Source organism: Mirounga angustirostris, unplaced genomic scaffold (genome assembly GCF_029215605.1).
Source record: "Mirounga angustirostris isolate CCGP_5_RB_7025 unplaced genomic scaffold, mMirAng1.0.hap1 SCAF_1, whole genome shotgun sequence".
In the NCBI taxonomy this organism is placed as follows: Eukaryota; Metazoa; Chordata; class Mammalia; order Carnivora; family Phocidae; genus Mirounga; species Mirounga angustirostris.
Genome location: NW_026991709.1, coordinates 209,074,146 through 209,095,883, shown reverse-complemented (window position 1 = coordinate 209,095,883; position 21,738 = coordinate 209,074,146). Strand labels below are relative to the sequence as shown.

Here is a 21,738-nt window from a genome sequence, read left to right as displayed (position 1 = left end):
GAATATATTTTATTTTTTTATTTAAATTCAATTAATTAACATATAATGTATTATTGGTTTCACAGATAGAGGTCAGTGAGTCATCAGTCTTGTATAATACCCAGTGCTCATTACATCACATGCCCTCCTTAATGTCCATCACCCAGTTACTCCATCCTCCTAACCCCTCACCTCCAGCAACCCTCAGTTTGTTTCCTATGATTAAGAGTCTCTTATAGTTTGTCTCCCTCTCTGGTTTCATCTTGTTTTATCTTTTCCTCTCTTCTCCTATGATCCTCTGTTTTGTTTCTTAAATTCCTCATATCAGTGAGATCATATGATAATTGTCTTTCTCTGATTGACTTATTTCACTTAGCATAATACCCTCTAGTTCCATCCACATCGTTGCAAATGGCAAGATTTCATTTTTTTGATGGCTGAGTAGTATTCCAGAGAATATAATTTAAAAGAGAGTTTGAATTTCTACAGGATGCCTGAGTCATAGGTGACAAGTACAGAAGATTCCATGGGTACAATAAGATACAATTGCGCAGTGATTTTGACATACATGGGGTCCCAGAATACTCCCTTAATTCCATCAAAGATGTGCCAAGATAAAAAATATTTAGATATTTCAAAACAAGAGGAATGGAAACCATGAGCTACAAAATTATATGACCAAAGGGGCATGCTTGCTCATACCATATGTTTGGTTTTGCAATCATTTGCAACCAACAGACAAAAAAAAAAAAAAAAGATCCAAGACTAGGCTCTTCTGTTGAGGAGCCTCTGCAAAGCCCTCTTGATGTCCCTGTTCCTCAGGCTGTAGATGAAGGGATTCAGCATGGGAACAACCACAGCATATATCACTGAGTCCACTGCACCCTTCCTGGGAGAACGTGAGACAGCTGAACTGAGGTACACCCCAAGACCTGTTCCATAAAATAAACAAACAACTGACAGGTGGGAGCCACAGGTGGAGAAGGCTTTGTACTTCCCACCTGTGGATGGGACTCTCAAAATGGAGGAAACAATTCGTGTATAAGAGAAAAGGATCCCTGAGACTGGAATACCACCAAAGATGGCGCCAAGAAAATACATGAATATTTTATTGGTGGAAGTATCATTACAGGAAAGTTTGAGGAGCTGAGGAGGGTCGCAGAAGAAATGTGGAATTTCCACATTTATGCAAAAGGTAAGTTGTGACATCATGAGGCAGTGCAGCTGAGAGTCCAGAAGGCTGATCAAAAAAGACACCAGAATGAGCAGGCTACAGAGGCGGGGGTTCATGATGACTGGGTAGTGCAGAGGATAACAAATAGCTACAAACCGATCATAGCCCATCACAGTTAAGAGTACACTGTCCAAACAGCCAAAAAAATTAAAAAAAGACAACTGAGTCAGGCAGCCCACACGGGAGATGACTCTGTTATGAGTTGGAATGTCCAAAATCACCTTTGGGACCGTGGTACAAGTGAAACCGATGTCAGCCACGGACAGGATGGAAAGGAACAAGTACATGGGGGTGTGAAGGCAGGAGTCAGAGCTGACAGCTAGGATGATCATTAGATTCCCCAGCATGGTGACTAGATACATGGACAGGAACAGGCTGAAGATTATAGGCTGCAGTTCTGGATCATCTGAGAACCCCAGGAGGAGGAATTCCAAGGCACCTGTTAGATTCTGGGGTTCCACATAGCAGAGACAGCTTTAGGGAAATAAATGAGAATTTATTAAAAAAAAAAAAAGATTATTTATTTATTTATTCGAGAGAGACAGAAAGAAAGCACGAGAGGGGAAAGGGTCAGAAGGAGAAGCAGACTTCCTGCTGAGAAGGGAGCCCAATGCAGGACTCGATCCCAGAACTCCAGGATCATGACTTGAGCCGAAGGCGGTCGCTTAACCAACTAAGCCATTCAGGCACCCAAAATGAGAGTTTAAATAAAGGAAACAAGTATACAGGTATCCATCAGTTTGTCTATATTTTGGATTCAAGCAATTCATAAAGTATTCACATTTGAGGAAAATCTAGCAAAATTTCTCAGTTGTGGCAACATTCTTTTCTCATTGTCTTTTGCTCCATTCACTTTCTTTGTGCATCCGTCTCTAACAGCCTGGTTTCTTTTTTTTTTCTTCTTCTTCTTTTTTTTAAAGATTTTATTTATTGGGACGCCTGGGTGGCTCAGTTGGTTAAGCGACTGCCTTCGGCTCAGGTCATGATCCTGGAGTCCTGGGATTGAGTCCCGCATCGGGCTCCCTGTTGAGCAGGGAGTCTGCTTCTCCCTCTGATCCTCCCCTCTCTCATGTGCGTGCTCTCTCTCACTCATTCTCTCTCTCTCAAATAAATAAAATCTTAAAAAAAAAAGATTTTATTTATTTATTTGACAGAGAGATACACAGCGAGAGAGGGAACACAAGCAGGAGGAGTGGGGGAGGGAGAAGCAGGCTTCCCGCCGAGCAGGGAGCCCAACGCGGGGCTCGATCCCAGGACCCTGGAACCATGACCCGAGCCAAAGGCAGATGCCCAACGACTGAGCCACTCAGGCGCCCCTAACAGCCTGGTTTCTATGTGCATCCACTTTGGAAAGACTAGGCTAAAGAAATTAGAAGGGCAAGGATACTTAGAGATTTAAAAATCCATAAACACACTAACATATCAGTCCCCTCCTTTAAAGGAAACAAAAGGAATAAGAAATATCTTTTTCCCTTAAAAAAATTGTTGTAATTAAAGGACACTATTAAGCAGTCAAAAGTATTTTGTCTAAATGCAGAGAAATTAATTATCTTGATTTGAACTATTTACAAACACCCTATAAGATCTATGTAATAGTGTCTGACCCATTTTTTTGTGTGTGATATTTGATTGCTAACAGAGCTTAAGGCATACTGCTCTCTTAACCCCATCTGCCCGACATCTGGGCTAGCTGATAAGAAAGCCGGGGTCCTCCAGTTATAAAACAAGTATGTTGTGGGGATGTGATATACAGCATGGTAACTATAGTTAATAATACTGTGTTTCATATTTGAAAGTTGCTAAGAGTAGATCTTAAAAGTTCTCATGACAAGAAAAAAAATCTTGCAACTATGTATGGTGATGGATGTTAACTAGATTTGTGGTGATCATTTTGCAATATATAAATTTTGAGTCATTATATTGTACACCTGAAACTAATATAATTATATGTCAATTATATCTCAATTAAAAAAAAAAAGCAAGCAAGCAAACAAGCCTAGGTTCTTCCTCCTTTGGTGACAGTGAGACATTCAAACCTCACAAGCATTTCAGACCTGTGTAGAAGGACTGCAATGCTCTCTCAGACAGGGAGGTCTTCATATTAGGAATAAAACTTTTTATACCCACCTGTATACTTGCTTCCTTTATTTAAATTCTCATTTTGGGTGCCTGAATGGCTTAGTTGGTTAAGCGACCACCTTCAGCATTATCAGCCTCGACATCCAAGCCAAATTTTGAATAGGAGTCCATCCTATTTCTGCAGAGTGTCCTATCTGAGTGAGTGGGGCATGAGACAATGACCACCACCATATAAGGTCTTTCTTCTCTTGCTCTGGCTTGCTCACTGGATGCTGCCTTATGGCAAGCATGAAGCATGCACTCTGGACTGGATTGCACTGTGATGCATTTCTTAAGCCCTTCCAATCCTTTCTTATAGATCTAAATGACCTAATTTGGAAGTTTCAATAATTACTTGGCTGTTAGAGACAGGACAATGGTATTAGGTCTTTTCTTAATGTGGCCCTGGGTCTTGTGTCTTGGCCCAGACCTATCCATATGTCTTCGAATGAAGCTGTAACTGACGCTAGGGCCAAGGAAAAGCTCTTACCCTGATTGGTTATGTGTTTCAACCAGGCATTGTCTTTTAAGGATGTTCAGGGGAAAGAGTATACCCTGTGTAAGATCTAGGTCCATTGGGTGGTTGCTCATGAAAAAATGTCATTGGAGGGGAGAGAGAGGGAGAAGAAGAGGAAGAAGGAGAGGAAGGGAAGGAGAAGGAGAAGAAAAGCAGTCATTGTTTGTCATGCTCAGGTCTGCACTCCTAAAAACAGGCTGGGACCTTTCAATACCTCTGCTGCTCCTATTGCCCACACATTTGTTGCAACAAAAATCCAGATCCTCAGGGTTATAGGGAGAAACATCCACAGCACCCCTGTATTACAGTAAAGGGATTAATTCAAACCTGATTTAAGCACAGGGTATATAAACCCTATGAAACAATCATCATCTTGGAGGAGGTCCCTCACCCTGAAGATCTGGCTTGAGGCTGTCTGGAGTAAGAAATTTACAAATATGAGCAGGATAGAGAGGACCTCCCTTGAAATATATCCAGTGATAAAAAACAAAGAAATAAAAAAAGGGAAAAAGAAATTAAGAGAAAGAAAGACACTTGCATATGGGGTTAAGAAACAAAAAACTGAAATAGAGGTATACAATTTGACCCAGTTGGAAGTCTGAAATATATTAGAAGAATTTATAGAACAAAAAATAGGTGCTTTTACATCTCTTCAACATCGGTTCTGAATTAACTTTAATATCTGCTGAAATGCACCAACTGGCAAACCTCCATGTTCTCAATCACTACTGGGGCTCGAATTACAGTAATAGCTGGGGATCCCACTAAATTTAAACAAGGTGCCCTCTAGAATCTTAGGGAGGTTCTTGAACAGAAGAACAGAGAACAAACATGTTCTCACCTTCACCACTGAAACTATTACCTTGCCCTCAAAGACCCCACAGTGGGCATGGACACGCCGACCTAATGAGTAATAAATTAAAATTGAATTAAGTCTTTGGCACTGTATAGGAAAAACCCACCCAGTTTTTCACCTCCTGAGTTTCTCCTTTACTTTTACACAGAATACTTCACTTCTGAAACTTCTGGTCAGCAAATGTGTGGGGTTCCCCTCCCCACCACACTAAGCAATTGTCTACATCAGCTGAATGTCCTACAATTTAACTCAATTCTGACACTATCCACCTGGAGCATCAAATCCCACAGGATAGCTCACAAGACTGCTCCTACCCCACTTCAGATGCCAATCGCAAGTAGTAGGTTCCTCATGTTCTAGCCAACGTCTATGCAATTTGGCTACAAAACTAAGGGTTCCCATGGCCCCTTCTTCAGGGTTTGATGAATTTGATTTGTCACCCTGGAAGAGTGCTTGGAGGGAAACCACTGAATCTCATTCATCAGTCATACAAGACATCCCTGGAAGAAATGAAAGCTCAGGCAAGAAAGCTCCCAGTGTATGGAGGCCATATTGACTACATTGGGTTCCTGTGAACTAACAAAGGGTAATCAATGTGTTATATAGATAGATAGATAGATAGATAGATAGATAGATAGATAGATAGATAGATAGATATAGATGATATAGATATGCATATATATGCAAAATTTCAGCTCAGAATATATAATATATAATTAATATATATAAACAGATGTATATTAGTTGCTTATACTGTGCCAACCACAGTGTAGGTACTGAGGAATCAGAAATGAGTGAGGCTTGGGTGCCTGGGTGGCTCGGTTGGTTGGGCGATTGCCTTCAGCTCAGGTCATGATCCTGGAGTCCCGGGATCGAGTCCCACATCGGGCTCCCTGCTCAGCAGGAAGTCTGCTTCTCCCTCTGACCCTCCCCCTCTCATGCTCTCTCTCTGTCTCATTCTTTCTCTCTCAAATAAATAAATAAAATCTTTAAAAAAAAAAAAAGGAAATGAATGAGGCTCAGTTGTTTCCCTGCTGGTATTCTGCCTGGAGTGACCTAGAAAGAGAAAGGGAAGGTAGGTTGCATCATTGGTTGCTTTTTGGGGGTTTTGTTTTAATATTTTATTTAAATAAATAAAATATTTTTTATTTAAAATAAAAAATTTTAGGCGTGCCTGGGTGGCTCAATCAGTTAACCATCTGCCTTCGGCTCAGGTCATGATCCCAGGGGCTCCCTGCTTGTGGGGAGTCTGCTTCTCCCTCTCCCCACCCGATTCATGCTCTTTCTCACTCTCTCTCACTCAGTCTCTCTCTCAAACAAATAAAAATCTTTAAAAAAAAATAAAAATAAAAAATTTTGCTATACCAAATTTTACTACACTACCCCCAAAATATTATAATTCACTAATACACAAAATTGAGATATTTTATATTCTTTTCTGTTCAACCTCAAAATATCTGGTAGTTTATACTGACAGAACATCTCAGTTTGGACCTCTCACATTTCAAGGGCTCATTAGCCCCATGAAACTAAATTGTATGGAAAGATATTCTCCGCACACTATGCCTTGTGAATAGGGTCTTGCTACTCAAATCCAAACCTGACTTCATCCCCTTTTTACCCCAGGACTTGGTAAAAATTAAGTAAGAATGCTGTGCTCTTTTCCTCAACTGTGCACCTCTATCTTGGGGGTGATTATGCAAATGAAAATTAAAAAGCTACATAGCACAAAGCTCAGAGCCTGGCACAAGGAAACCCTCAATAAAGTCTTATATTACGGTTTATTCTCCTCATCACCATCATGATCACCATCATCATATTCATGATCATTTTGGAGTGCTTAGGGAACATTTTGAAGAGATCCATCTCCTGCTCTCATGTGAGTGATGCATATGGAAGCTAGAAATGGTGTTGGAGGAGAGCAGAATTCTGAATGAGAGTTCTGAAATCCCCAACAGGAAAAAGAACATAAACTTCATGGGTCTCTGAGCTGAAACTTTGCATATTGCTGCCCTCCCATCTGGCCAGCCCCAGCTTGTCTAGCTGATGAGGAAGCAGTTCCCGGCAGTCCCTCTTCCATCCACCATCTCCCTGGGCACTCACTGGTCTGTACTGTACCTCTGCTGGGTCATGACTAGGAGTTCGGATCCACCCCCCTTTCCTGCCCGGTGAATGATGATGGCTGAGGCTTTGTCTTCAGGATTGGCAGGAATACAGACTCAGGCATGAATCCTGTTATGCAGATGATAACTCCGGGAGGAGAAGATAGTATGCAGCCTAATGGTCCTGGTAGCCAGGAAGGCTGGAGGCACTGGCTAATTATTTATTCCTGTATGACCTTGAGAGCTCAATGCACAGAGCTCATAATTAGCAAAATTGGTCCATGTTACCCCAATCTCTGAGGACTTCCTAATAACAGAAGAAGAAAAGGAGAAAAGTGGATGTATTTAGAAGGGTCCGGGCCCTTTCTCTTCTTAGGAGAAAGCTCATCTATACACTTTGCTTCTGATTTCCAATTTCGAGGATCTTAACACAAAGTACTGAGTCCTTTTTTTTTTTTTCAGTTTAATTTATGACTTTTTGACTTTGACATCTGCAAATCCTTTATGGCAATCATGTAAATTAGAGAGAATTCAGTCTTCTATAATAAGAATCAGAAACTATTTCTATCTTCTGAGTTAATATTTATGTCTCTAAGAGGAACTTCTTATTTCCCTTTTTTAAGTTTTTTCCCTTATTTAAATGACAGGCCAAGTCCTAGATTTTCTTTCATTGATGTATATATGTATTTAGAATAATATTAATTGTTATGTGCTTTTTTATAACTTGCTACTTCTCTTAAATAAACAAGAGTATCTAACAAGATTGCAATCAATGTGTCAGCCAGAGCCACAGTCCTCTCAAAGTTTGAGTGGGAGAAGACCTGTTTCCAAGCCCACTCACATAGCTGTTGGAAGGATGGAGTCCCTTGTGGGCGGTTGGCCAGAGGTATTCTTTAGTTCTCAGCCACATGGGTCTTTCATGGGGAAGCTCACACATGGCAGTTGACTTCCATCAGAATAAGCAGACAGGTGATAGAGAAACAACAGACAGGAAGATAAAAGCCGGAGTCTTTTTGCACCCTAATCTCAGAAGTGACATCTCATCAGTTTTACCATGTTGTGTTGGTTGGAAACAAGTCACTAACCCAGGACACACTTAAGGGGATAAGTCTCCACAATGGCATAAATATAGGAGGTGGATGTCAGTGGGAGCATGAAAATCTTCCCACCATGCAGGCTTCGCCCTTTACCAGGAAATTGGTCTCTAAACACCACAAGACTCTAGAGATGTCTCTTTGTTTCCCAACACGGTCCACAATCCATCACACTAAAAGGCTCTCAACAAAATTCCCCTGCGGAATATCTGACATGTGGGCAGAAATTGCCTCTGATTTGGTGTTTCTGCAGATCCCACCATGTTGCTTTAGGACATGTAGTCAGGAGAAACTGATGCAGTTTCTCTTCTATCACCAGGGTCTTTCCATTGACAACTCACCAAGCTGTAGCCATTCTATGCTGAAATTCAACAAATGTCCCCTGTGGTTTCTGATTTCTGTACACCGACAAGAATTCATTTGCCCCCAGAATGTATTTTCTTTAGATTACTTTGTGTTCACAAATCCTAATGTTTAAATAAATGTGATTTTGGCCTGTGGGGTTTTTTCTGGTTGCCAAAATAAATTGTATGTAAATGATAGTCCCTTGCAACCTGCCACATCCTACCCATGTGGTTCTCCTGGCTCAGAGGACTCTTGATGAGTAATTCAGAGATTGATCTGTCATTATCTGATGCAAAGAGAGATCAATTAAAGCAAGATAGTGAAGAAGGCCTCTGTACCCCCCATAGAGATCAATAATTAGCTATCCTTGCAAAAAAACAGCTCTGGAAGAGTTCAGAAGTCTACTTAAGAAACTTCAGCAAACAGTGGAACAAAATACCTGAGAATAACCACCCAAAAGGGAAGGAAGAACAGCTTCATTCTGCCTGCAGCATTCCATCCCCACAGTTACACTGCTCAGCACCAAGAGGGAACTCCCCAGCTAGAAGAGTTCCCCTCAGCAGGAAAGGGAGAGTAGGGTGAGTGACCATCTTACCCAGCCTTTCAGTGCACTGTACAAAGGATTTGTTTCAGTTATACTGCATCCAGAGAATGGTAAATCTTGCACATACAGATACAGCTAGAAACAAGGAAGGAGTATAAGGACTATCAATATCAGCCACAAGCAGGTGTGATACTAACATAGAAATAGACAAAGAAACAAATGGTACAGAGTCAAGGGCCCAGAAATAAATCCCTGAATGTATAGTCAACTAATATTTGACAAGGGAGCCAAAACACTCAATGGGGAAAAGATATTCTTTTCAAAAAATAGTGTTGGGAAAACTAGATTATCACATGCAGAAGAATAAAATTAGACCCTTATCTTACACCACTCACAAAAATGAACTTGAAATGGGTTAAAGACTTAAACATAAGACCTGAAAACATAAAACCCTTAGAAGAAAACATAGGGGAAAAACTCCTTCACATTGTCTGGTAGCAATTTCCTGGATAGGACACTAAAAGTACAAGCAACAAAAGCAAAAATAAAGAAGTGGGACTACATCAAACTAAAAAGCTTCTGCAAAGCAAAAGAAACAACAAAATGAAGAAGCAACCACAGAATGGGAGAATGGGAAGACATATTTGGAAATCATATATCTGATAAGAAGTTAATATCCAAAATATATAAAGAACACACGACTCAATGGCAAAAGAAGAAAAAAGTAAAAATGGGCAGAGGAGCTAAGTAAGCAATTTTCCAAAGTAGACTAACAAATGGCCAACAGGTACATTAAAGGTGTTTGACATCATTCATCATCGGGGAAGTGCAAAGCAAAACCACAATGAGATATCAACTCATACCTGTTAAAATGACTATCTTCAAAGACACATATAACAAATGTTGGCAAGGATGTGAAGAAAAGGGAACCCTTGTGCACTGTTGTGGGAATGTACATTAGTATGAACATGATGGAAAACAGCATGTAGATGTCTCAAAATATTAAAAATAGGGGCGCCTGGGTGGCTCAGTCGTTAAGCGTCTGCCTTCAGCTCAGGTCATGATCCCAGGGTCCTGGGATCGAGCCCCGCATCGGGCTCCCTGCTCCCCGGGAAGCCTGCTTCTCCCTCTCCCACTCCCCCTGCTTGTGTTCCTTCTCTCGCTGTATCTCTCTCTGTCAAATAAATAAAAAAATCTTTAAAAAAAATATTAAAAATAGAACTACCATATGATCCAGCAATCCCATTTCTTGACATATATCCAAAGGAAATGAAAACAGGATGTCAAAGAGTTATCTGTGCTCCCATGTTCATTGCAGCATTATTCACATTATCCAAAATATAAAAATAATCCAAGTGTCCATCAACGGACAAATGGATAAAGAAGATATGACATATATAGATACACACACAATGGAATATTATTCAGCTATAAGAAAGAAGCAAATTCTGCCATTTACAACAGAGATGGACATTGAGGGCATTATGCTAAGTGAAATAAGTCAGAGAAAGACAAATACTGCATGATAGCTCTTATATTTGGAAACTAAAACAGCCAAACTCAGAAAAAAAGTTAAAAAGTGGTTACCAGGGGTTGGAGTGGGGGGGAGTAGGGATATATTGGTTAAAGGGTACAAACTTCCAGTTATAAGATAAATAAGTTCTAGGGATCTAATGTACAGCATGATGATTGTAGTTAACAATACTGTATTATATATTTAAAGTTGCTAAGAAAGTAGATCTTAAATGTTCTCACCACAAAAAAGAAATGGTAATTGTGTGACATAATGGAAGTGTTAGCTAACTCTATGGTGGTAATCACTTTGCAATATATCAGTGTACCAAATCAACACATTGTACATCTTAAACTTACACAATGTTGCATATCAATTATATTTCAATAAAGTTGGAATAAGAAATCTATCAACCACAGGGTAGATGATGATGATAATGATATCTATATTTAGTTAGTTCTTACCATGCGCATATTGTCTTTTTAATCCTAGAGTGCTTTCAGCTAAATACCATTTAAAATGAAGGATTAGAGGCCACAAAAGTTATAAAAAAATATATCCCAGTACACTCAGCTAATGCATTAGAAGAGCTGATGTTGGGGGCACCTGGATGGCTCAGTAGGTTAAGCGTCTGCCTTCGGTTCAGGTCATGATCCCAGGGTCCTGGGATCGAGCCCCGCATTAGGCTCTCTGCTCAGCGGGAAGCCTGCTTCTTCCCCTCCCACTACCCCTGCTTGTGTTCCCTCTCTCGCTGTGTCTCTCTTTGTCAAATAAATAAAAATATTTTTTAAAAAAGAGCTGATGTTGCAAATCAAATTTTGGCCTACAAAGCCCATATGTTCAAACTATACACTGGCCTGTTAATAATTGGTTATGACAGTTTGCCCTTGTTGATCTCCTACCACATATAAGTCATGTTATATTCAGCACATTTGATGATATCTTCTCAACCAGCCTTTCATTTAAGTGGTCTTGTTGTCATAACTCTGTAGATGAGAAATTTAAATAGAAATATGTTATGTATCATACTCAAAGCCACGCAGTTTGTAACATCAGGTTACTTATAAATTACTGGAATGCTTATTTAAATTAACTTCCTTAATGTTATAATAGGATTTACCATTTGATGGGAAACTACCATCTGACTGAACCATGGCACAATTATATATAATTACTGCATGGCCTTGGAAGATAAGCTTTATTGCCCCTAATTTGCTGCTGAGAATTCTGGGGCTCAGAAAGGAACAAATACTGGGTTGCTAAAATTTTCAAATTTTTGAGCCTATATTTGGGCAGTGGAGTATTTTCCTATCCCACATTTTTTTCTACTATCTCTGTTTCCTATTCTAGTCAAGAATTGTCACACCACATTCGGATGGCTGTGTGAATCTTCCAGTCTTTTCCTATGCACTCTTCCAAATCCAAATCTAAAAACAAACAAACAAAAACCAAAGCACTACCTCTGGGTAGAGTCTACCATTTGACATCAAATGGCAACATTACTTTCCCTCTTAACAAGGTTCTTTGGCTATCACTTAGGTTTGAATAAATGGATATGCAAATATAGAAATATAGTCATTTTTATTGGGTGGTAACTTCCCGCTAACTGTTTTGGCTTCATCATCTGTCAATTTCATGCCTTTCTCCAATATCAAAGTTCCTTATCAATGTAGTTAGTAGGTGATTTACCTCAGAGATAAAAGGCAGGGTAAATTAAACTAGTTGGACAGGTTTTCAGAGAACCAAAATTACTACCAAAAAACTATGTATGACATTTTTAAAGAAAGATGGATACTCATATTGAAGAACCAAATGGAGCTCAAAGACTGATTTATCAATGACAGAAGACAAGGAAGCATGGTAACAAAGTGAAGTCCTAAACAGGCCATTACTAGAGAAAGAAAAGGGCTCACCTTTGCTGACAACATAAACCTTGGCTGCTGAGGATTTTTTTTTTTTTTAAGATTTTATTTATTTATTTGAGACAGAGAGAATGAGAGACAGAGAGCATGAGAGGGAGGAGGGTCAGAGGGAGAAGCAGGCTCCTCGCCGAGCAGGGAGCCCGATGCGGGACTCAATCCCAGGACTCCAGGATCATGACCTGAGCCGAAGGCAGTCGCTTAACCAACTGAGCCACCCAGGCGGCCAAGCTGCTGCTGAGGATTTTTTTAAAAGTGAAGACAAAGTAGGGGCGCCTGGGTGGCTCAGTCATTAAGCATCTGCCTTCAGCTCAGGTCATGATCCCAGGGTCCTGGGATCGAGCCCCACATCAGGCTCCCTGCTCTGCAGGAAGCCTGCTTCTCCCTCTCCCACTCCCCCTGCTTGTGTTCCCCCTCCCGCTGTGTCTCTCTCTGTCAAATAAATAAATAAAATCTTTAAAAAAAAAATGAAGACAAAGTACAATTTATTTATGATGAAATTTGTGACTTAGTCGGGGCACCTGGGTGGCTCAGTTGGTTAAGCAACTGCCTTCGGCTCAGGTCATGATCCTAGAGTCATAGGATGGAGTCCCGCATCAGGCTCCCTGCTCGGAAGGGAGTCTTCTTCTCCCTCTGACCCTCTTCCCTCTTGTGCTCTCTCTCTCTCTCATGCTCTCTCTCAAATACATAAATAAATAATCTTTAAAAAATAAAAAATAAAACCACCTTTATTTTATGAGCTCATTTTGCAATATTCTAACTGCACGCAACTCATAACACATCTTTCTCCTCATGTTATAATTTAACATTCAGGGTTCGGTCAAGAAAAAAGATATCGGGGCACCTGGGTATCTCAGTCAGTTAAACGTCTGACTCTTGTTTTCAGCTCAGGTCATGATCTCAGGGTCATGGGACCGAGCTCCCAATTGGGCTCCATTCTCAGCTTGGAGTCTGCTTAAGATTCTCTCCCTCTGCCCCTCTGTCCACTCACGTTCTCTCTCTCTTAAATAAATAAATATATATAGAGAGAGAGAGAAAAAAAGAAATCAAGCTAATTATTTTAATAAAGAGAATTGAGTGTAGTTAGTTGGTTAAATAGCTACCACAGGACAAAGCAAAAAATGGAGCAATGTGGTGAAAGATGGAAGCCAATAAATACCAAGGGCTTAGGGGTTTAGAGGGAGTAGTGAACTTTACTTAATTTTAGAATGTAAAGACAACTAAACTCTCTTGGGTGTTTTTAAAAAATCCTCAAACCTAGACACACACCTGTCCAACTAAATCAGAATCTCTGGTGATGAGACCCAGTCGTCATTATTTATAAGACTCCTCAGGAAATTCTAACAAAATCCATGGTTAAGGACCAGTAAATGGCATCCTTAGACATTACCTGAATAAACAGTTTTGAGAGATGCAAAATTTGTATGGAAAATACACAGAAATCATGGAAAAGGATATAAATTTTAAATATATGAAAAGAGAGTTGTAGGGTTACCTAGGTGGCTCAGTTGGTTGAGCATTCAACTCTTGGTTTCCGTTCAGGTCATGGTCTCAGGATCGTGGGATCGAGCCCTGTGACAGGCTCCAAGCTCAGCGGGGAGTCTGCTTGAGATTCTCTCCCTCTCCTTCTCCCTGTGCCCCTCCTCCCCCTCTCCAATAAATAAATAAATCTTAAAGAGAGAGAGAGTTCTACATTTCACCTGGATACCAGGGTCATTGAGGAGAACCTCTCATGCATTCATTATGATGTACAAAGCATCCCAGAATACTCCCCCAATCCAATTAAAAACAAATTTAAAAAGTAATATTCATATATGAAACATGAAGAGGAATGAAAACCATGATATTGAAAAAAATTGTGACCAAGAAAGCAGTATTTGCTGGTCTACATGTTTGGTTTTGCCAATTTTTTTCAACCCACACTTCAAAAAGGATTGCACACATACTGAAATTAGCCTGTTCTTCTGAGGAACCTCCAAAGGGCACTCTTGATGTCCCTGTTTCTCAGGCTGTAAATGAAGGGGTTCAGCATGGGAGTGACTATGGTATACACAACCGAGGCCACCATATCCTTCCTGGAGGAAGGCGACAATGCTGATCCAAGGTACACTCCAATAGCAGTACCATAAAATAAGCAAACAACTGACAGGTGGGAGCCACAGGTGGAGAAGGCTTTGTACTTCCCACCTGTGGATGGGACTCTCAGAATGGAGGAAACAACTTTATAGTAAGAGAAAAAGATCCCTGAGATAGGGAGAAAGCCAGAGATGGCACCAACAAAATACATGACAATGTTATTGGTGGAGGTGTCAGAACAGGCAAGGTTCAGGAGTTGAGAAGGATCGCAGAAAAAATTAGAAAGTTCCATATCCTTGAAGCAGGTAAGTTTTAACACAATCAAATTGTGCAGCTGGGAGTCCAAAAGGCTAACAAAAAAAGACAACAAAACTAAGAAGCCACAGAGGTGGGGGTTCATGATGACTGAGTAGTGTAGAGGGTGACAGATGGCCACAAACCGGTCATACGCCATCACAGTCAGAAGCATAGCTTCCATACATCCAAAAAGGATCAAAAAGGACATCTGAGTCAGGCAACCCATATAGGAGATGGCTCTGCTCTGAGTTTGGATGTCCACGATCATCTTGGGGATTGTGGTAGAAGTGAAACCGATGTCAGCCAAGGACAGGTTGGAAAGGAAGAAGTACATGGGGGTGTGGAGGTGGGAGTCAGAGCTGACAGCCAGGACGATGAGCAGGTTCCCGAGCACGGTGACCAGATACATGGACAGGAACAGCCCAAAGAGAAGGGGCTGCAGTTCTGGATCATCTGAGAGTCCCGTGAGGAAGAATTCTGAGACCCTTGTTAGATTTTGTGGTTCTATGTAGCTTGGACACCTTCTGAAAAAGAAAAGAGGGTTGGAAAAGTGAATCAAGTAAATGGGCAGTCAGCACTGTGTCCCTATTGCATATTCGAGCAATTAACAAGTAAAATATTCACACTTGGGGCCATACCCTCCAGCGCGTTCAGCAATATTTCTGTGTCTCAAATCCAATTTTCTTAGAACCGTTTCCTAATTGGTTTCTGTGTTATTCACATTTCTCTATACACACTTTAAAGACACTCAACTGAAGAATGTTAGAGGACCAAGAACATTTAGAGATAAATGATAAATCCATGATCACCATAAAATACTCTTAAAGAAACATGCCGAATAAGAAACATTCTTCTCCCTTTAAGGAAAAAAATCATTCTAATTAAAGGACACTTAGAAGCAGCCTTATTTTATTCAAATAAGTGCAAGAAATTCCCTTTAGAATATTGATAAACTGTATAATTGCTAGAACTACATTACTGACATTCTAAATTAAAATCAAATGTTTGGGGCGCCTGGGTGGCTCAGTCGTTAAGCGTCTGCCTTAGCCTCAGGTCATGATCCCAGGGTCCTGGGATCGAGCCCCGCATCAGGCTCCCTGCTCCTCAGGAAGCCTGCTTCTCCCTCTCCCTCTCCCACTCCCGCTGCTTGTGTTCCCTCTCACACGCTGTCTCTCTCTGTCAAATAAATAAATAAAATCTTTAAAAAAAATAAAATAATAAAATAAAATAAAATAAAATGTTTATAATCAGAAAGGTTTTTTTTTTAACATGTTAATTATCTCCAGGGGTTTTCATCACTCTGTTTTCGACATCTCTCCTCCATGGAAATACATGCTCACTCAAATATATGGGTTGTCTTTTTAGTCTTTTCTAATATAACTCTTAACTGTGACCTGATAGACTTCAAATTTTGATAAGTATGTTTTGGTTAAATGCACAAAATCATGCAGTGTCAGTGACCCAGTACATGGTATTCGTGTACAATGCCCCTGTGGATCATTAAACAATAACTTTTAAAAAATACTATCTTCCTATCTCTCAGTTTATGCAGGATTAAATATCAACCCTACACAATCTCAGGGAAATTGACACTGGTGTTTGACACTCTCTTTGGGGTTTTGTTTTGTTTTGCTTTGCTTTTGGTCTCTATTTTGTAGTGCTTTGGTATTGGTAAAAGTGCTTACATATATTTCTAATCCTAAACATTTGGAAGTGCTGCGTCCTCATGAAATCCAACTCTAATTATAGAGAGGAATTTAGGAGCTTACAAGACCCCCCAAACCAGGTCTGAAATCAGCCTTCTTGTGCTTCCTTAACTTCAATCTTTACTGAAACAGGGAGAATTCTCCTTAATTATTCATTCTTTTGAAAATTAATTCCCCTTAAGAGTCTGGGGGTTGTTTGTTTGTCTTTTTTGTTTGTTCATTTATTTTTTTCTTAAATTCCACATATGAGTGAAATCATATGGTATTTGTCTTTCTCTGACTTATTTTGCTTAGCATAATACCCTCTAGGTCCATCCATGTTGTTGAGAATAAATAAATAAATACATAAATAAGTAATAAAATCAATTCTCCTTAAATACAGTTATTTTTTTTAAGATGTTATTTTTAAGCAATCTCCACACCCAACCAAACCCATGACCCCGAGATCAAGAGTTGCACATTCCACCAACTAAACCAGTCAAGTGCTCCTAAATACAATTATTTTTAAATCAATTCCCTGAAGGCAACTCTGATATTCATTTCTCTTGACAGGTCACACTACGATTTAATTTAGAGAAAAATGCAAAAGAGAGAAGTACAAAGATGAACATAACAAACACGTGGGGAGTTTCTACACTGGTAAAATGGAGATAACTGAACTTACCTTATTGGAGTGTTTGGAGAAATTAAATAAAACATAAAGTGCTCAGACCCGTGGTTCTCAATCCTAGTTGATTATTATGCTTACCCGTTAATGTTGTAAAATATACTGATGTCCTGTGTATTGCCTAGAGCCAACTGAATAATAATCTCTACATGCACGATTCTTGGTGGTCCTAATTTAGAGCCAGGGTCAAGAACAATGCCTTAAAATATTGCTGGGCACTTCGAACATGTTCAATGAATATTACCTATTATTACTATAATGAATACCCAATAGCTATATTAAAATATAAACATTTACTAATATTTGCTTCCAAACTCATATTTTATAGAGATTTGAAATATTACTGATAAAATTTTAGCTTTCTTTAAATCCCTACATGATCCCATTGCCCTGCATACCTGTCCCCCAAAGCAATCACTGTCATTAATTAGGTGAGTATATTTTCTTCTGGCGTTTCCATAATGTTATTATTTATGTGTTTACAAAGCGTCTTCTTGAAAATTTACCTAAATAGTATATTACTAGTCACACTGCATATAAAGTGTTCTTGTTTACTACAACATTGTGTTTAAATCTAGTTATAACACTTTAAGTGATACATAGTATTAACTGAGGAAATAACTTCATTTTGTTTATCAATTCCTTATTTCAACAACCCTATGAAAATCCTTCTGCCTTTCTGCATATCATGCAGGTGAGAATTTCCATATGACATCTGCATGGAGGATGTTGTTTGTGTTATAAAAATCAACGCAAGTTCAGGCGCTTGGGTGGCTCAGTTGATTAAGCGACTGCCTTCGTCTCAGGTCATGATCCTGGAGTCCCTGGATCGAGTCCCGCATCGGGCTCCCTGCTCGGCGGGGAGTCTGCTTCTCCCTCTGACCCTCCCCCCTCTCATGTGCTCTCTTTCTCATTCTCTCTCTCTCAAATAAGTAAATAAAATCTTTAAAAAATAAAAAATAAAAATCAATGCAAGTTCAATTTCACTACTTATTGCCTACATTTGTTTTCCCAGTAGAAAAATTAGTTGCTATCAACTACATGCTATTATTAAAGTATAGAATCAGAATATTTCTCAAGTATCTAATAATAGTCATTCTGTGATAGCTCCATATAAAAATTCCCATCTTACATAGGGTATAATATTTCCGTATCTCGGATTTTCAGACTGGGCTGTAAAGTGCGTTACTATTCATGGGACGTCCTATGATCCACCATATTACTGCCATGAGTGCTCCTGAAAATCACTGGTCCAGTACCCTAATTCACAGGAAGACATGTAAATCCCTCATCCTGTCTGTGCTGGCCTCACTTCTCTGGAAATCAAAAGGTTAACAGCCATCTCCAGAGATGTGTGGCATCTAAAATTCCATCTAAAGTGGAACTTAATAAATATTTGGTCATTGTTTTGTAACCAGAATTTGTTTTTTTGCTTTTTTTTTTTTTTTTAAGATTTTATTTATCTATTTGAGGGAGAGAGAGCATAAGGGGGGAGGGGCAGAGGAAGTGGGAGAAGCAGACTCTCCGCTGAGCAGGGAGCCCTGATCCGAGGCTCGAGGCTCAATCCCAGGACGCTGGGATCAGGACCTGAGCCCAAGACAGAAGCTTCACTGACTGAGCCACCCACACGCCCTGTAACCAGAATTTGAATCATTATTGTTCTTGTGGGTTTACTGATGAAATGCAATCCTAAAAGTTTTAATAACCTTTTATTGGGTTATATGGCAGAGAATCTGGAGGCTCTCTTGTCTCAGGGCGCTGGAAATCCTAAAAGGTGTCTAAGCCTACACAGTAAAATTTATCTTCCCCTTCTCATTCTGCCTTTTCTTTTTCATACTTATGAAAATCACTGTGATGATTTTTGAATAACTGAATGTTGTAGACGCTATTAAATAGAAAATGATAGAGGGCTGCCTGGTGGCTCAGTTGGTTTAAGTGTTCGACTCTTGATCCCAGGCTCAGGTCTTGATTTCAGGGTCATGAGTTCAAGCCCCGTGTTGGGCAACATGCTGGGCATGGAGCCTACTAAAAAAAAAAAGATCCTATTGAATGTTTATGACATAGATACAAACAAGTGCTATTTTATATGATCTCCTGTCCCTAAAATGGATGAAGGCACAGGCAGGAAAGCACTCGTGTGTACAAGCCATATTGACTATGCTTTGTTCCTGTGACTCAAAGAAGGGTCTACTCAATATTTAACATATTTGGGGGTTTCGTTGTGGTGGTTGCCTACTCTGTGCCAAAGATGATATAAGCTCTGGGGAATCAGAAATGAATGTGATTCAGTCATTTCCTTCCAAGCACTCGGTACTTAATTTGTATAAGGATAAAAATTAAATTTTTTGTCAGAAAGCCATTGAAAACCAAACAATCAGGGCACCTGGGTGGCTCAGTCGTTCAGCGTCTGCCTTCGGTTCAGGTCATGATCCCAGGGTCCTGGGATCGAGCCCCGCATCGGGCTCCCTGCTCGGCGGGAAGCCTGCTTCTCCCTCTCCCACTCCCCCTGCTTGTGTTCCCTCTCTTAATGTGTCTCTCTCTGTTAAATAAATAAATAAAATCTTAAAAAAAAAAAAAAAAGAAAACCAAACAATCAGATCACAGGATATTTTGGTTGAAGGGTATAAAAGTTGGTATTAACAATATTAATCAATATTATCCATAATAATATCTAAATTTTTTGCCCTTACTATAGGCATCCATCACATATTTAACCACATTGGTAGTATTCCTATCTACTTAGTCCTTACTTAGTGGAGTGGCATCAACTAAGAATCAATTCAGATAACAATTTTGAGGCTCAGAGATACTAAGAAATTGCTCCAGCTCACTAGATAGTAAGTAGAGAAGATAGGACTTAAAATTATATTGTGGATCTGAGGCACATGCAGTTAATTTCTTTACTGTTAAAATTCAGAAATTTTAAAGCAGAGATCCATAGGTCTTAACCAATAGCACATCTATTGTACATCTTTTAATAGTTTCTGGCTTCCTGAGTGTGGGTGGAACCTGAGACATTGACGTTGTCTCCCTTTGAAATGGAGAAGGACTAACTTATTAGAATGGAAGAGGAAGTGGACAGCTGAGGCAAAATCCAGGAGCAGGGGCGTGCACAAAAAATCTACCCTAAACTGTCATGAGTCGGCTTTTTCTATGATCCCTGCCAACGATCTTCAGCCATCATTCCTATAGTTATGCACCAACAGCGCACCACTGTGGTTTACCAGTAACCTCCAAAGAGAAGAACACAGTGAGCAGAGAGTGCATGGATGGAATGACCAGAGAAGCAAAACGGTTGTTTGCATTGGCAAAGGGAGAATACTGGCTAGGTGCACTGTGTCTGGAGTCAGACTGTTTGACTGAAACCTGGCTTCATCCCATTCTTTCCCAAGACTGGGGACAAGTTACATTAAAAGGCTATAATGCTCTCCTCATCTGTAAAAGAACAATAATGTGTACACATATATTTTAGGGGTGACTAGGCAGATAAAAAGAAACAGTCTACATAAAGCACTTATTTCAGAGCCCAGGACCGGAATCCTTAATAAAGGTTCATGATATCATGTATATGGTCATCGGGCATCATTCCCCTGCTCATCTTCATCATCACTTTCATGGTCATTGTGGAATGTTTAAGGGACAGTTCAGAGGGACTTATTTCCTGCTCTGGTGAGGGAGATTCCTACAAGAGCTAGAACCAGTGTGGGAGGAAAGCTGAACTCTGAATGACAATTCTCAGATTCCCACCAGAACCAAGAATATAAATTCCACAGGCCTCTGAGCTGAACCTGCATACTGTTGCCCTTCCACCCGGCTACTCCAACTACCCTGCTTGTCCTGATGATGAAGAAACAATGCTCCCCTGGTTGTTCCTGTATCCAGTATCTCCAATATCACTCACTGGACTGTTGGGCCTCTATGCTGGGGCATGACAAGGAAATGACGATCCATCACCCTTCTTATGCCTGTGAGTGATGAAGGTTCAGGCTCTGTTCTCAGGACGGGCAGGAAGACAGAGTCAGGTATGGACCCCTTGATGCATACAGTGACTCTGGGAAGAGAAGACACACACACAGATCCAACCGTGCTGGGACTGGCCAACTGAAAGTTTGCAGGGCAAAAGCCAATTATTTACAGTTATGTGGGCTTGAAAGCTCAATGCACAGAGCTCATAATTAACCAAATTGGTCTGTGTTCTCCCAATCTCTGAGGGCTTGTTAATATTAATGGACCAAGATCATAGGAAAAGTAAATGTCCTTTGTAGGGTCTGAGGCCTTCCACTTCTCAGGTGGGATAGTGCCTGTACTCCTTCTGACTTTCAAGTTTCATACATCTTAATAAAAAAACTCAGATTTAATTTTTAAGTTAACATACATAAACATGTGAGTTTATCAATCATCAAATGCATTCAAATGACTGAGCAATTTAGGGAGAAGTAGGACTTCTATATCAAGAATCTGGTAGGGCGCCTGGGTGGCTCAGTCATTCAGCGTCTGCCTTCAGCTCAGGTCATGATCCCAGGGTCCTGGGATTGAGTCCCACATCGGGCTCCCTGCTCGGCGGGAAGCCTGCTTCTCCCTCTCCCACTCCCCTGCTTGTGTTCCTGCTCTATCTCTCTCTCTGTCAAATAAATAAAAAATAAAATCTTAAAAAAAAAAAGAATCTGGTAGTATTTTTAAGTATTTTTTGGCTGAGATTAACATTTAGATCGTGGACTTTGAGTAAAGCAGATTACCCTCTATAATGTAGGTGGGCCTTAACCAATCAGTT

The 21,738-nt window shown here is 40.1% G+C and overlaps 2 protein-coding genes across 2 annotated transcripts; both read right to left on the bottom strand.

The window, feature by feature from the left end:
• Window positions 1-744: 744 nt before the first annotated feature.
• Window positions 745-8,255, bottom strand: LOC123841365 (olfactory receptor 7E178-like). The gene is made up of 2 exons (XM_064593505.1): window positions 8,242-8,255; window positions 745-1,687 (listed from the first exon to the last, which is right to left on the bottom strand). The coding sequence occupies exons 1-2, from the start codon at window positions 8,253-8,255 to the stop codon at window positions 745-747; spliced, it is 957 nt and encodes a 318-aa protein (XP_064449575.1).
• Window positions 8,256-14,110: 5,855 nt separating this feature from the next.
• Window positions 14,111-20,148, bottom strand: LOC123863065 (putative gustatory receptor clone PTE01). Its single transcript, XM_045902238.2, has 3 exons — window positions 20,136-20,148; window positions 17,049-17,136; window positions 14,111-15,118 (listed from the first exon to the last, which is right to left on the bottom strand). Exons 1-3 carry the CDS (start codon window positions 20,146-20,148, stop codon window positions 14,173-14,175), a joined length of 1,047 nt encoding a protein of 348 aa, XP_045758194.2. The 3' UTR covers window positions 14,111-14,172.
• Window positions 20,149-21,738: the final 1,590 nt, after the last annotated feature.